This window comes from Petaurus breviceps, unplaced genomic scaffold, assembly GCF_028583685.1.
Source record: "Petaurus breviceps papuanus isolate PSGF00001 unplaced genomic scaffold, PetGlider_PUasm1.0 90897, whole genome shotgun sequence".
NCBI classification, from domain to species: domain Eukaryota; kingdom Metazoa; phylum Chordata; class Mammalia; order Diprotodontia; family Petauridae; genus Petaurus; species Petaurus breviceps.
Genome location: NW_027187374.1, coordinates 7,442,936 through 7,459,181, shown reverse-complemented (window position 1 = coordinate 7,459,181; position 16,246 = coordinate 7,442,936). Strand labels below are relative to the sequence as shown.

Sequence of the window (16,246 nt, the reverse complement as noted above, 5' to 3'; positions counted from 1 at the left end):
TGGTATTCCTATTTCCACAACATCTCTAGTATGTCTCCTTTTTTATTTTTTTTGCTTTTTGGAGGGGGTAAGGCAGAGCAATTGGGGTTAAGTGACTTGCCCAAAGTCACATGGCTAGTAAGTGTTAAGTGTCTGAGACTGGATTTGAACTGAGGTCCTCCTGACTCCAGGGCCAGTGCTTTGTTCACTGCACCACCTAGCAACCCATGTATCTCCTTCTTTAAAGAAGACACAGACCGGGAAGGAAGCGGCTGTGCAAGAGGCAGGCTGGGAAGGCAGTGGCCGCGCAGAGACAGGCCAGGAGGAGGCCTGATCAACTCGGGGGGCAAGTTGTCCCACCAGCCACAAAGGCCACTACCAGGCCTATCACCAAAAGGCTGGGACTGGAAAGAGCAAGGTAAGAACCAAATGCAGGGCCCCTGTCTGGGACAGCAAATACTCCTGGGACTACCACTCCATAGCCCAGATAAAAAAAAAAAAAAAAAACAACCTAACCTCGACACCCAACCACCAGGAAAGCAAGGTGAACCCTCCCCGCCCCCACCCCCCCCCCCCCCCCCCCAACATAAGAACTATTGCCCCAGGGCAAAACCCTCTACAGTAAAGGCTTGGGAACCTTAGAGGAAGGGCGTGGCTAGGGCCCTGCCTCAAAATGGGTAGAAAGCAGACTACAAAGACTCTGGAGTCCTACTATCCTCAGAGGGAGGAACCAAACTCAGAGGGAAACAATGTGGACTCCACACCCACAGATGAAACATCAACAGGGAAAGGGTCTCAAGCACAGAAAGCTCTCCTAGATGAGCTCAAAAGGAACTTTGAAAACGAAATGAGAGAGATAGAAGACAAAATGAATAACTCTTTTAAAATCAAAATCGCAGAATTAGAAAAACATTATAATGAAGAAAACCGCTCCTTAAAAAGAAAAGTGTATGATATGGAAAAGGAGCTCCAAAAACTAACCAAGAAAAATGATTTGCTAAAAACTAAAATCAACCAAATTGAAACAAATAACTCTATGAGGAACCAAGAATTAGTCAAACAAAACAACAAGAATGAAAAATTAGAAAAAGAGGTAAAATATCTCAATGGAAAAATAACTGACCTGAAAAACAGATCCAGGACAGACAATCTGAAAATCATAGGCCTACCAGAAAATCATGATGAAAAAATGAGCCTGGACAACATTCTCCAAGAGCTCATTAAGGAAAATTTCCCTGAGATACTAGAACCTCAGGGTAAAATAGAAATCGAGAGAATTCACCAGACACCTCCTGCAAAAGATCCCAAACTGAAAAGTCCTTGAAATGTTCTGGGCAAACTCAAGAACTACCAGGTAAAAGAGAAAATACTTCAAGTGGCTAGAGAGAAACAATTCAAACATTGAGGAACCACAGTGAGGATCACACAGGATTTGGCAGCCTCTACACTGAAAGATCAGAGGCAGTGGAATACAATTTTCCACAAGGAAAAAGAGCTTGGGTTACAACCAAGGATCACTACCAAGGGAGATTGAGCATATTCTTCCAGGCAAAGAGATGGTCATTCAATGATATAACAGATTTCCAGAACTTCCTGATGAAAAAGCCAGAGCTCAATGGAAAATTCAACCTCGAAGTACAAGATGCAAGAGTGACATAGAAAGGTAAACAAGGAAAACACACACACATACACACCCTGTTATTTAATAGGAGCAAACTGTTTATAGACAAGTAGAGGGTATGAGAATAAATTACACAAAATGACGATTAAAAAAATCTTATTAAGGCCTACAAAGGGACTGCAATGGAAGAAGAGGAATGAAGTGGAAAAGGGTAAATTATGCCACACAAAGAGGCATAAAAACAATATAGCAGAGGAAAAAAAGGGAGGGAGATGAATATTATATGAGCTTTTCCCTCATTGGTTCTGATGCAAGGAGGGAATAACAACCAGTTAAGCACAGGACTCTATGGAGAAGAGACTCAAAATGTATCATATTAGAGGGAAGGAGGGGAGGGAGAGGAGCTTTGCATGAGATTTGTTCCTGTCACTCTTGTTGTGAAGAAGAAATAACATACTTCATTAAGTATAAAAATATCCTACAGGCAGTTGGAGGGGGTAAGGGCTACGAAAGGGGGGGGTTTAGTAGGGAGGGAAGAAGTAAGGGGGAAGGGGAGAAAAAGGGAGGGGGGCTTATAATGGAGTACTGAGGGGGGCGGTGGTCAAAAGGAAAATTATTAAGGAGGGGAAGGGAGAAGGGGAGAAAAAATATAAGCATTAACAGGGGAGGGAATAGGATGGAGAGAAAGAAACCGATAATAATCATAACTATAAATGTGAATGGAATGAACTCTCCCATAAAATGGAGGTGGATAGCAGAATGGATTAAAAATCATAATCCTACAATATGCTGTTTACAAGAAACACATCTGAAACAGAGGGATACACATAGTGTAAAGGTTAAAAGGCTGGAGTAAAATGTATCATGCCTCAGCTAAAGTAAAAAAAAACAGGGGTAGTAATCTTTATCTAAGATAAAACAAAAGTAAAAATTGATCTAATTAAAAGAGATAAGGAAGGAAACTATATCCTGCTAAAAGGCACCATTGAGAATGAAGCAATACCATTACTTAACATATATGCACCAAGTGGTATAGCATCCAAATTCCTAGAGGAGAAGGTAAAGGAATTAGAGGAAGAATTAGATAGCAAAACTATACTAGTGGGAGACCTTAATCTCCCCCTCTCTGAACGTGATAAATCCAACCACAAAATAAACAAGAAAGAAGTTAAGGAGGTGAACAGAATTTTAGAGAGGGTAGGTATGATAGATCTCTGGAGAAAACTGAATGGGGATAAAAAGGAATATACTTTCTTCTCAGTGGTTCATGGCACATACTCAAATATTGACCACATTCTAGGGCATAAAAACCTCACAATTCTATGCAGTAAGGCAAAAATATTAAATGCATCCTTCTCAGATTATGATGCAATAAAAATTATATGCAATAAAGGGCCATGGAAAGACAGACTAAAAACTAATTGGAAATTAAATAATTTAATCCTAAAGAATGAGTGGGTCAAACAAGAAATTATAGAAACAATCAGTGATTTCATTCAAGAGAATGATAATAATGAGACAACATGACAGAATTTGTGGGATACATTAAAGGCAGTTCTTAGGGGAAGTTTTATATCCCTGAGTTCATACATGATTAAATTAGAGAAAAGGAAGTTCAATGAATTGGGCATGCAATTGAAAAATCTAGAAAAAGAACAAATTCAAAATCCCCAATTAAATACTAAATTAGAAATATTGAAAACTAAAGGGGAGATTAATAAAATTGAAGTTAAGAAAACTATTGAATTAATAAATAATACTAAGAGCTGGTTTTATGAAAAAAACAAACAAACAAACAATAAAACTAAAGACCCTTAGTCAATATGATAAAAAAAAAAGAAAAACCAAATTATGAGTATCAAAAATGAAAAGGGTGAATCTACCTCCAATGAAGAGGAAATCAAAACAATAATTAAGAATTATTTTTCCCAATTGTATGCACATAAATTTGACAATCTTAGGGAAATGGATGAATATTTACAAAAATACAAGTTGCCCAGATTAACTGAAGAGAAAATAAATTACTTAAATAACCCCATCTTAGAAAAAGAAATTGATGGCTTCATCAGTCAACTCCCTCAGAAAAAATCTCCAGGGCTAGATGGATTTTACTAGTGAATTCTATCAAACATTTAAAGAACAATTGATTCCAAATACTCTACAAACTATTTGGGAAAATTAGTGAAGGAGTCCTACCAAATTCTTTTTATGACACAAATATGGTACTGATAACTATATCAGAAAGAGATAAAACAGAGAAAGAAAATTATAGACCAATCTCCCTTATGAATATAGATGTAAAAATTTTAAATAAAATACTACCAAAAAGACTACAGCAACTTATCTCAAGAATAATACACTTTGATGAGGTAGGATTTATTCCAGGAATGCAAGGATGGTTTAATATTAGGAAAACCATCAGTATAATTGATCATATCAACAATAAAACTAGCAGAAATCAGATGATTATCTCAATAGATGCAGAAAAGGCTTTTTTTTTTTTTATTAAGCAATCGGGGTTAAGAAACTTGCTCAAGCTTACACAGCCAGTTATTTCTGGGTGTGTTGCTAAGTATCTGAGCCCAGATTTGATCCCCAGGTCATCCCGACACTGGAGCCGGTGCTCTTATTCGCTGAGCCACCTGGCTGCCCCTAAGCAATTGGGGTTAAGTAACTTGCTCAAGGTTACATGGCCAGGTGTTCTTGGGTGGGTGCTAAGTGTCTGAGCCCGGGATTTGATCCCCAGGTCATCCCGACACTGGAGCTGGTGCTCTTACTTGCTGTGCTACCTGGCCGCCCCCAGAAAAGACTTTTGACGAAATACAACATCCATTCCTATTAAAAACACTAGAAAGTATAGGAATAAATGGAGCCTTCCTTAAAATAATAGGTAGCATCTATTTAAAAGCATCAGCAAATATTATATGTAATGGGGAGAAGCTAGAAGCATTTCCCATAAGATCAGGGGTGAAACAAGGGTGTCCACTATCACCCCTCTTATTCAATCTGGTATTAGAAATGTTATCAGTAGCAATTAGAGAAGAAAAAGAAATCAAAGGAATCAAATTAGGCAAAGAAGAGACCAAGTTATAACTTTTTGCAGATGATACGATGATATACTTAGAGAATCCTAGATAATCAAGTAAAAAAACTACTTGGGACAATAAATAAATTTGGCAAAGTTGCAGGATATAAAATAAAGCCACATAAATCCTGGGCATTCCTATATATTTCCAATGAAATTCAACAGGAAGTGATAGAAAGAGAAATCCCATTTAAAGTTACTGTAGACATTATAAAATATTTGGGAATCTACCTGCCAAAATAAACCCAGGACCTATATGATCACAACTACAAAACACTTTTCACACAAATAAAGTCAGATCTAACTAATTGGAAAAATATCAATTGCTCATGGCTGGGTCAAGCTAATATAATAAAAATGACAATTTTACCCAAATTAAATTATATATTTAGTGCCATACCAATCAATTTACCAAAAAACTACTTTATAGGGCTAGAAAAAGTAGTAACAAAATTCATTTAGAAGAATAAATGGTCCAGAATATCAAGGGAATTAATGAAAAGAAATGCTAGGGAAGGTGGACTAGCTATACCAGATTTCAATCTGTATTATAAAGCAGCACTCATCAAAACCACTTGGTACTGGCTGAGGAATAGAGTAGTGGATCAATGGAACAGATTAGGCACACGAGATTCAGCAGTCAATGACTATAGTAATCTATTGTTTGATAAATCCAAAGACCCCAGTTTTCAGGATAAGAACTCACTATTTGACAAAAACTGCTGGGAAAACCGGAATACAGTATGGCAGAAAGTGGCCATAGACCATTACCTAACACCATATACCAAAATCAAGTCTAAATGGGTGCATGATCTAGGTATAAAGGTTGATACTGAAAGCAATCTCGGAAAACAAGGAATAGTTTACCTGTCAGATTTGTGGAGAGGAAAAGACTTTATGACTAAACAAGAATTAGGGAGCATTATAAAATGCAAAACAGATAATTTTGATTACATTAAATTGAAAAGCTTCTATACAAACAAAGCCAGTGTAACCAAGATTAAGAGGGAGTTGGGAAATTGGGAATTTTTATAACCTATGTCTCTGACAAAGGACTTATTTCTAAAATATACAGAGAACTGATCCAAATCTATAAGAATACAATTCATTCCCCAATTGATAAATGGTCAAAGGATATGAACAGGCAGTTTTCAGAGAAAGAAATTAAAGATATCTATAAGCACATGAAGAACTGCTCTAAATCACTATTGATTAGAGAAATGTAAATCGAAACAACTCTGTGGTACCACATCTCACCAGTCAGATTGGCTAAGATGAAAAAACAGGAAAATGACAAATGCTGGAGAGGATGTGGACAAATTGGAACACTAATGCATTGCTGGTGGAGTTGTGAACTGATTCAACCATTCTGGAGAGCAATCTGGAATTATACCCAAAGGGCTATAAATAATTTCATACCCTTTGACCCAGCAATACCACTTCTTGGGTTGTATCCCAAAGAGATCATAGAAGTGGGAAAAAGACCCATATGTACAAAAATATTTATAGCAGCTCTTTTTGTGGTGGCAAAGAATTGGAAATTAAGGGGGTGCCCATCAATTGGGGAATGGCTGAACAAGTTGTGGTATGTGCATGTTATGGAATACTATTGTGCAATAAGAAATGAGGAGCAGATGGACTTCACATTTACCTGGAGAGGCTTATACGAACTGATGCTGAGTGAGAAGAGTAGAGCCAGGAGGAATTTGTACACAATTACAGACACAACGTATGTGTGATGACCAACTTTGATAAACTGGACTCTTCTCAGAAATCCAGAGACATAAGTGAAACCCAAAAGACTCATGATGGAGAGAGATGTTTACATCCAGAGAGAACTGTGATTGAATGTAGATTGAAGCAAATTACCTTCCCTTTTTCGTTTTCTTGTTTGGTTTTGTTTCTTCTTTCCCATTCTTGATTCCATCTACTACAATCCTTCTCTATAATCTGACTAATGCCTAATGTGAAAGTATTTGCAGATACTATACTTGATTGTATGCTGCCATTGTGGGGGGGAGGGATTAGAAAATTAGAAACTCAAGGAATTGTGGTAATGAATCTTGTAAACTAAAAGTAAACAAATTAATAAAGACCAAAAAAAAAAAAAAAAGACCTAACTGTTTCAGGCCCTCATCGGTTCTCACCTATACTACTGCAATAGCTTCCTAATTGATGTCCCAGACTCAAGTCTCTCCCTCCTTCAATCCATCCTCCTCTGCTCCCCAAGTGATTTTCCTAAAGTACAAATTTGGACATGTCACCCCTCATCTCAATAAATGCCAGTAATTCTGTACTACCTCTAGGACCAAACATAAATGCCTTTGGTATTTGAAGCTCATCCCAATCTGGCTCCCTTATCTTCCTAGCATTCGGATACCTTCTTCCCCTCCATGAACTTTATTGTCCAGCCATACTGGCCTACTTGCTGTTCTCACATACAATGCTCCACCTCCCATCTCCAAGCCTTTGTTCTGGCTGTCCCCCATGCTCAGAACGCTCTCCACTGCTACTTCTTAGAATCCCCCCTTCCTCCAAAACGTAACTCAAACACTACTTTCTGCGGGAGGTCTCACCCAGTCTTTCTAGCAGCTAGTGCTACCGTCTATGGTTACTTTATATCTACCATAAGAGACCAGTTTGTTTACAGGTTCTCTCCCTTATTCCCTTATCAGAATGTACAATTCTTGAGGGTAGGCACTGTTTTGGCTTTCTTTTTCTACCTTTTTGTCAGTCTGGTACATGTTAAGTGCTCAATAAAGGCTTGCTGATTGACTGCTCAGCCATTCTAATTTCAGATGGTTCTGGGTATTTTCCCTTTTATTGAGGTGAAATCAGCAATTTCCACTCATTGCTACTGTTTCTACCTCTTACCTTGATTAGACCTCTCTGCTCCTCTAACTTCTGTCCTTCCTCAGTAATTGTGGGCCACAAGGCTCAAGTCCTTACTCCTCTCTCCTATTCTCTCTAAATTCTTTCTCTAGGTGACCTGATCCTGAGAGTTTCAATTGTCTCTGCCATGCTAAAGACTCAAATCTACATCTTCAGCCTTTCCTAACCAATCACACCTATCAAAACCTAGTCCCATTTCTCTTCCATTTTCCTGATCCCCTCAAAATTAGCTCGATCTTGTCTTTTGTTTCTCTGATCTCCCCAGGACTTCATCTATGCTTGTCCCCTACCATCATCCCGAAGTGCTGCTTTACTACTGCTACAAATCCCACCTTTACCCTTTACCCCCAAAGACCTCCAGAGATTGTGGCCTGAAAAAGGTTAAGTGCCCTGGAGCTCTGCTGTGCTGACTGGACATAGATCACACTTTTCCACAGCTCTCTACCAGTTAAGCCTTCCTACCCTCTGAACCAAATCTCCAGAGACTATACTTTGTTGGAGTTAAGCCACTCAGCTTTCAAACTCTTTCCAGGAACAACACTGTCTTGGTCAGGGAGAGGCCTCTAGGTTTATCTAGCCCCAGGCATCCAGCCATGCCTCTCTTCTCTATCTTCCTGTCATACTTAACAAATACTTTTTCATTTGTTCATCTTTCCTGCCAAGACAACACCCCATCTGTATCAACAATGCAATATTCACAATGCCTACAGTAACTATAAATATGCTGATATGGTTATTAATCACAAAATACACAAGGCTCTCTACATGGGTAATAAAGCTAGAACATTTATTCAAATACCAGAAAACTGAGTCCCCAAACCAGAAAGTGAAAGTCATCACAGTAGTTATGAAGTTGGCACATGTCGTTAATGTAGTAAACACCCACATTCTCAAGCCTTCAAAGCAGAACAGGCTACCTCAGGCAAAGATCCTCCTTTCCCCACTCATAGCAATTGCTCAGTGTTCATGAAGCATGCTCCCAGCAGTTCTGGCCCCCTGAAGTTCCCTCCCTGGCAGTCCTTAGCAGGAGTCCTTAGCAGAAATTCTGGCTGGCTCAAAAAAAGGAGTTCGCCACCTCCGCTGCACGCACTCTAGCTTGGCTTCTGTTTCCTCTTGCCCCACCCCGTCCTGCTACATCAGCAAACTCAAGGGGCATGGAAGATCTTTAAATTCCATAACCATAACACCATTTCAGTCCATAAAGTTATTATTCATTTATCCAGGTTCATGATCTCAATAATGTATGACTTTTCCTTTTCTGTTATCCTTTAGATATGTTTATGGATTTCTGTAATTGCTTCCTTTGAAATGTGTTATTTGTCCTTTTCTTCTGAATTCCAGTACCACTGCATTACCCAATGCAGCCTCACCTTCCTCATGATTTGTTAAAAAAATCTCTCAATTTGAAAATGATATATTCAGATTTCTCTACAAAGCATTGAAGTTTTTGCATAATCTGGAACTATCCTACCCATCAAAACTTTTCTCTCATTACTCTTCAACATGAATACTCTGTCCAGCTAGGCTGGCTTCCTCATTGCCTTGTCTCCAAGCTCACTGCTAATGCCTCAAATCTTAAATTCTGCTTGCTCTACAAGGCATTTTCTTACCACCTCAGCATACAAAGATTTCTATACTCAACTTCTATTGCATTTACCATCTATATCACTTGCCTTAGAGTCTAAATTACATATTTTCATCATTAATAAACTATTTTATGTATGTTTTGTTGACCAATTGTTGCATAGCCAAGCCCTCTGAAACATCTCTCTCTTCAATGGCTCTATTATTAAGTATATTAAGGGTAGAACTTATATGCCAAACACAAGCCAAAATGACCATCCGCATCAACTTTCTAATCAGTTTGTGTGATTACACTTTAATACAAGTGAAGTTATATTTCCTTTCTGTAGGTCCATTCTTTATATCATCTAACTTTGAAGAATAATAAATAGAGCTTGTGAGTGATGGCTTCTCTCCCACTCCTGATTCCTCTTTTCCCTACTTCCTTTCTTTTGATTCACCATTCTAGATCTTTACTAGACCTTCTTTTCCTTAACTCATCCCATTCTCTTTATTCTTCATTTTCCCCTTAATAGATAAGTTTCTCTTCTCTCTTCATTCTATTCTTTCCACAATGTCTATTGTTTTTGCTCAGTATATTTTTTTTTCTTGAGCTTCCATTTAAGCTTGGTTTTCTCCCATCAGTACTTGGCTACTTCTGTTGGCTAGCCAGTTGTCAGCTAGAGCAGGAGACTGCTTTCTTCCTTCCACTTTTCCTCAACCACTCACCTAAGACCACATAAAGTATTTAGGAAAATGGGAAGGGTAATGGCTTCAAATAACGGTATGATAAACCAATTTAAAAGGATTTCATGGAAGAATAAAGACTTAAAATTTTAAAAGAAAAAAGACATGGTTTAGTGGATGATGTCAATCCAGGTTGGGGTAATAACAAGTAAATCAACCAGATTGCAGATAGGGAGACCTGGGTTAGAAAATAAAGCATTAAGTTATCTATAGTCATGTGAAAAAATGCTCTAAATCACTACTGATTAGAGAAATGCAGGTCAAAACAACTCTGAGGTACCAACTCACACCTATCAGATTGGTTAACATGACAAAACAGGAAAATGATAAATGCTGGAGAATATGTGGGAAAATTGGAATACTAATGCATTGTTAGTAGAGTTCTGAACTGATCCAACCATACTGGAGAGCAATTTGGAACTATGCCCAAAGGGCTATAAAAATGTGTGATCTGATCCAGCAATAACACTTCTAAGTCTGTATCCTGAAGAGATAATAAAAAATACCACATGTACAAAAATATTTGTAACAGTTCTTTCTTGTGGTGACAAAGTATTGGAAATTGAGGGGATGCCTATAAGTTGGGGAGAGGCTGAACAAACTGTGGTATAAGAATGTAATGGAATACTATTGTGTTATAAGAAATGATGAGCAGGCAGACTTCAGAAAAACCTGGAAAGACTTATATGAATTGATGCTGAGTGAAGTGGGCAAAATCTGGAGACCACTGTACATGGTAATAGTTACACTGTGTGATAACTAACATTGACAGACTTATCTCTTCTTAGCAATGCAAAGACCTAAGACAACTCTAAAGGACTCATGATGGAAAATGCTGTCCACATCCAGAAAAAGAACTATAGAGTCTAAATACAGATTGAAGCATATTATTTGCTCTCTTTCTTTTTTGTTTGTTCTTCTTTCTCATGGTTTCTCCCACTGCTTCTAATTCTTCATTACAACATGACTAATGTGAATATAGGTTTAATATGAATGGATATGTAGAGCCTATATCAAATTGCACACTCTCTTGGGGTGGGGGAAGGAAAGAGATGGGGAGAAAATGTGGAACTCAACATCTTATGGAAGTGAATGTTGAAAACTAAAACTAAAACTAAATAAATGAATGAATAAATATATATAAAAAAAAGAAAATAAAGCATTAGTAGGAAGAACATAACATACGAGACAAGGTAAAGGAATTAGAACAGGCTTGTTGAACTTACAGAAGATACTGAACTTGAAAGTTGATGTTTTCATATGGATAATCCCATTTAAGAACATAGTTATTTACAGCATCAACTTCTACATTTTCTGGACGAGGTAGTTTATGTTCAGCTAGAAGGTCAAATAATATGTAAAAAAAGGTAAACTTTTGCTCTAGCAAAATGATATATATAGCTAACAGTTGTAGTTCACTTTGACTATTTAGCAAGATATACTACTTAAACATAATTATCAAAATGTCATAACCCAACAATACTAAAACACTTAAGATGGTGTTTTATGGAAAGTTTTCTAAAAGCAAACTATCTTCTTTCTGCGGACTGGGCAAAAATAAAGAGCAATCTATTTTACTATGGATATATATATTTTGCTTTTTGAAGGAAGAAGGCAGGGTAATTGGGGTTGTGACTTGCCCAAGGTCACATGGCTAGTAAGCATCTGAGGTCAAATTTGAACTCAGGTCCTTCTGACTCCAGGGCCAGTTCACTATTCACTGTGTCACCTAGACACCCCTGGATATTTCTTTAAGGGAAAAATCTGTCTTCTTAAAAAAACCCATTTTCTTAACAAGAAGCAGTAAATTAACTTTAGAAAAAATCCCAAATACAAACTCTTAAAATTATATAAATACTCTTATAACCTAGTGACCTTATTTTTTTTTTCTAAAAATACATGTATATCTCCTAGCTGATTTAAAATATTTTTTTTTCTTACCTGTAGTATTTATACAAAGTATTGGACTGTAGGAACCACTTTTTTTCTGTATAGGTAATATTGCTTGAACTTTTAAACAGTAAGTAGTTTCTGGTGAGAGATTATTAATTTTATCTCCGGAATAAACAGTATGACTGGTTTCCTGAAATAAGAGAAATTTATTCTTTTTAAGATAAAATCCAATTTTGGAATCTAATTTTTCACATGTTCTATTTCTCATTCTTCTCAAACTCAATTGTATTACCACATCAAATTTTCAGAAAGCCAACTATTACTTACTTCTACACTTGAAGAGTTTTTCCAAATAATTAAACTGTAGATAAAACTTGAGATATGAGTAGCCCACATGTTACTTTTTACTGTTCCTGGAGGAGAAATGTTTATTATTATTGATGTATCTTCAGCTTTTAACTGTACTTCTGGAGGACCAATTTGAGCTGGAAAGGTAAAGAAATTTTTTTTTCTATGTACACATATATATAATCACATACATATCAAATCAATAATGTTATCAACATGATCGATAATTATTGAAAAAAAGCTAGAAAATGTGACCTATGGTAAGAAGACTAAATTATTTCTAGAGAACAAGTGGCTTCAGTATTTATACTGCTATATTTTTTGGGAAGTACCACCTGGTTAAGGACCTTCAACAGTAGGGCGTATGAGGGGCTTGACCAAATTTTCTAGACATACTCTGGCCACATCAAAGGTGATTTAGAGTTTAGTTGCAGGAATAAACTACTTTCTAGTTAAAGCAACAAAAAAGGGATCCTTAGAAGTAAAAACAAGAACTACAGGTAAAAGGTTCATGCAGTGATTCTGGAACACTGAACATGGCACCTCTAGAATCTCTGGAATAGAGAGTCAATGCCAGAACCTCACTTCTAGTATTGGGTAATGTAAAAGTATTTTGCAGCTAATGTTAGGGTAGGTAATCTGGGGGTAAAGAGTGACCATATATATTATATGAAAGTCTTGCTCATTACCCTGGCTTAAGAAACATTCATCTATGCCCAAAGGGCTATAAGTAAGTGCATACCCGTTGACCCAGCAATACCACTTCTAGGATTATATTCCAAAGAGATCAGAGAAGTGGGAAAAGGAACTGTTTGTACAAAAATATTTATAGCAACTCTTTTTGTGGTGGCAAAGAATTGGAAAATCAAGGGGATGCCCATCAGTTGGGAAATGGCTGAACAAGTTGTGGTATATGAATGTAATGAAATACTACTGCACTATAAGAAATGAGGAGCAGACATACTTCATAATAACCTGGAGAGACTTATATAAACTGATGCTGAGTGAGGGGAGCAGAACCAGGAGAACTTTGTATACAATTACAGACACATCATATGTGTGACAACTAACTTAGATAGACTGGGCTCCTCTCAGCAATGCAGGGTTATAAGACAACTCCAAAAGACTCATGATGGGAAAGGGTTATCCACCTCCAGAGAAGGAACTATAAAGTCTGAATGCAGATTGAAGCAATCTACTTGCTCTCTCTCTCTTTTTTTTGTTTTGTTCCCTCTTTCTCACTCTTTATTCCATTGGTCATAATCCTTTTTTACAACCTGACTAATGTTTAACGTGAAGGTATTTGTAGATCCTATATTTGATTGCATGCCACCATGGGGGCGACAGGGGAAGACAGGGAGGGGGAGAAAGTTTGAAACTCAAGGCACTGTGGAACTGAATGTTGTAAACCAAAAGTAAATAAATAAATTTAAAAAAAAAAAGGAAACATTCATGTATCTTAGCTATAACGAACAAATAGACAGCTGGATATAAGTAAACAAGGGTAGTTGTTTTTGAAGAATAAACTTTCTTCAAGAAAAAGACCTCTTAAAAATATCATGATATTTAATTTATGACATCTTAATAGTAGAGGTCACCCAAAGAAGTTTCCTTGAAATGTAATTGCTCTCTATACAGTTTCTGTAATAATAGACAAACATGTTGATGAGCCCTCAGACATTTTTTAGAAGGCCTGTTCTACTTTATGCTCAAGTATTCCCTAACAGAATAACTATGTTTAAGCAGAATAATGTTTTACAAGAACAATTTCAACTAGGAATTGCTGCACTAGTACCTAATTTTGAAAAGGGATCAATAACCAACTGAATTTCATATACATGTCAATAGCATGACAATATTTTAGTAAAGAACTATGCGTAATATAACTCAGAACTGGATCCTTACCTATTTGAAATGGTACAAACTGGGTAACATTATACCATGGTGATGTTTCTTGTCCTTTTTCAGATCTTATACGCAATCTAATTTTTTCAAATGCCTTTAAATTGGTTGATGTAAAGTCACATTTGGTGCCAGTGACCTTTTGACATCCAATCAATTCGATCCAATCACTCATCTTACTAGAACTTATTCTTTAAAAAACAACAAAAATACCAAAATAAGTGTGAAGTAAGTGTATTTACTTAGTAAAATTAAGAAAGCTCTAACTTAAGTACACTAATATTACTTTAGTAATAATTTCTATGAATTATTTGTGTTATCTGTACACTTAAAAATAAAGAGAAGACAACAGGTTGTCATGGATTTTAAAAAAATCAATTCAATTACAATTACCTTTTACATGATTTGCAAGAGGGTCAATTATTTCTATCAGATAAATACTACTTACTACAAAAAAGTCACTGCCTATACCTATAATGTAAGCTTATACACAAGGATTTAGAAGATAAGCAGTAAAACATAATGTGGCAGTACAAATTTTCAGTTAGACTCAATACATCATATATGCAACCAAATATTTTAAAATTATACCATTTCTAGTAATCAAGACTATGAGCCAAGGTAAGGAGGATGTGCTCAAACAGAAGATGAAGAGATCAAACATAGACATCTTGGGTGTTAGTGATAGGGATGAGTAGATTTAATTCAGGTGATCATCATATATACTACTGTGGATAAGAACCATTTAGAAGAAATGGTGTAGCTCTCACAGTCAATAAGCGGTGAGAAAAGCAGCACTGGGGTATAATCTCAAAAATGACAAAATGATATCTGTTCGAATCTGAGAACAATATCACAGTAGTACAAGTCTATGCTCCAACCACTGATGTTTAAGAGGCTAAAGTTGCTTAGTTCTACAAAGACCTACAACATTTTCTAGCAATAACACATATCACATTCATCATAGGGAATTGGAATGCTAAAGTAGGAAATTGAGATAATTAAGAGTAACAGGCAAATGTAGCTTCAGAGTACAAAGTGAAAGAGGGCAGAGACTAATAGAGTTCTGTCAAGATAACTTGCTGGTCACAGCAAATAGTCTTTTTCAACAACCCAAAAGGTGATTCTATACATGGATATCACCAGATAGTCAATATCAATAATCAGATTGATTATATACTTCACAGAAAAGGTAGAGAAATTCTATACAGTTAGTTAAAACAAGATCTGGAGTGGATCATGACCTTCTTACTGTAATATTCAGACTTCAATGGAAGAAAATAGGGAAAACCAACAGGTCATACAAGTATGACTTAGATAACATTCCTTATGAACATGAAGTGGAAGTAATAAATAGATTTAAGGGATTAGATCTGGTAGATAGAGTACCTCAAGAATTAAGGACAGAGGTTCACAATACTGCATAAGAAATGGTGACAAAAAACATTCCAAAGAAAAAGAAATGGAAGAAAACAAAATGCTGTCTGATAAGGCTTTACAAATGGCTGAGGAAAGAATGAAAGTGAAAGGGAAAGGAGAAAGGGAAAGATATACCCATCTGAATGCAGATAAGAAAGAATGGACAATGAAAAGAAATGGAAGAAAACAAGAGGATGGGAAAGCCAAGAGATCTCTTCAATAAAATTAGAGATACCGAGGGAACATTTCATGCAAAAATTATCATAATAAAAGACAAAAATGGTATGGACTTAACAGATATAGAAGAGATTAAGAAGACATGGTAAGAATATACCAAGAACTATGCAATAAAGATCCTAACATCACCAATAATAATGATGATGTGATTATTGATCCAGAACCAGACATCCTGGAGAATGAAGTCAAATATACCTTAGGAAGCACTGCTAACTAAAAGGTTACTGGAGGTGACTGAATTTCAGCTGAGCTATTTAAAATCCTAAAAGATGATACTGTCAAAGTGCTGCACTTGATATGCCTGACAAATCTGAAAAGATCAACAGTGGCCATTGAATTGGAAAAGATCAGTTTATGTCCCAGTCCTAAAGAAGGGCAATGCCAAAGAATGTTCAAATTATAAAACAATTGTACTCATTTTACAGGTCAGCAAGTTTATGCTTGAGATTCTCCAAGCTAAGGCAGATTTCAGAAAAACTTGCATGAACTGAAGTGAGCAGAACCAGGAGAAAACAAACTTGATATTCGTAATTTGAAGACTTAAACTTGGAAATCTTCAG

General features: G+C 36.5%; 1 protein-coding gene across 2 annotated transcripts in view; it reads right to left on the bottom strand.

Moving 5' to 3' along the window:
- IFNAR1 (interferon alpha and beta receptor subunit 1) overlaps positions 1-16,246 on the bottom strand; it is a 53,296-nt gene that overhangs the window by 14,266 nt on the left and 22,784 nt on the right. Inside the window, exons 3-6 of one of the 2 annotated variants that reach the window (XM_069074924.1) lie at positions 14,034-14,221; positions 12,108-12,193; positions 11,829-11,970; positions 11,114-11,225 (exon numbers count right to left, since the gene is read on the bottom strand). In XM_069074924.1, the coding sequence (XP_068931025.1) occupies positions 11,114-11,225; positions 11,829-11,970; positions 12,108-12,193; positions 14,034-14,221 (528 nt within the window). Of the gene's footprint in view, positions 1-11,113; positions 11,226-11,828; positions 11,971-12,107; positions 12,266-14,033; positions 14,222-16,246 lie in introns of both variants that reach the window. The other variant, XM_069074923.1, reaches the window with a different exon arrangement.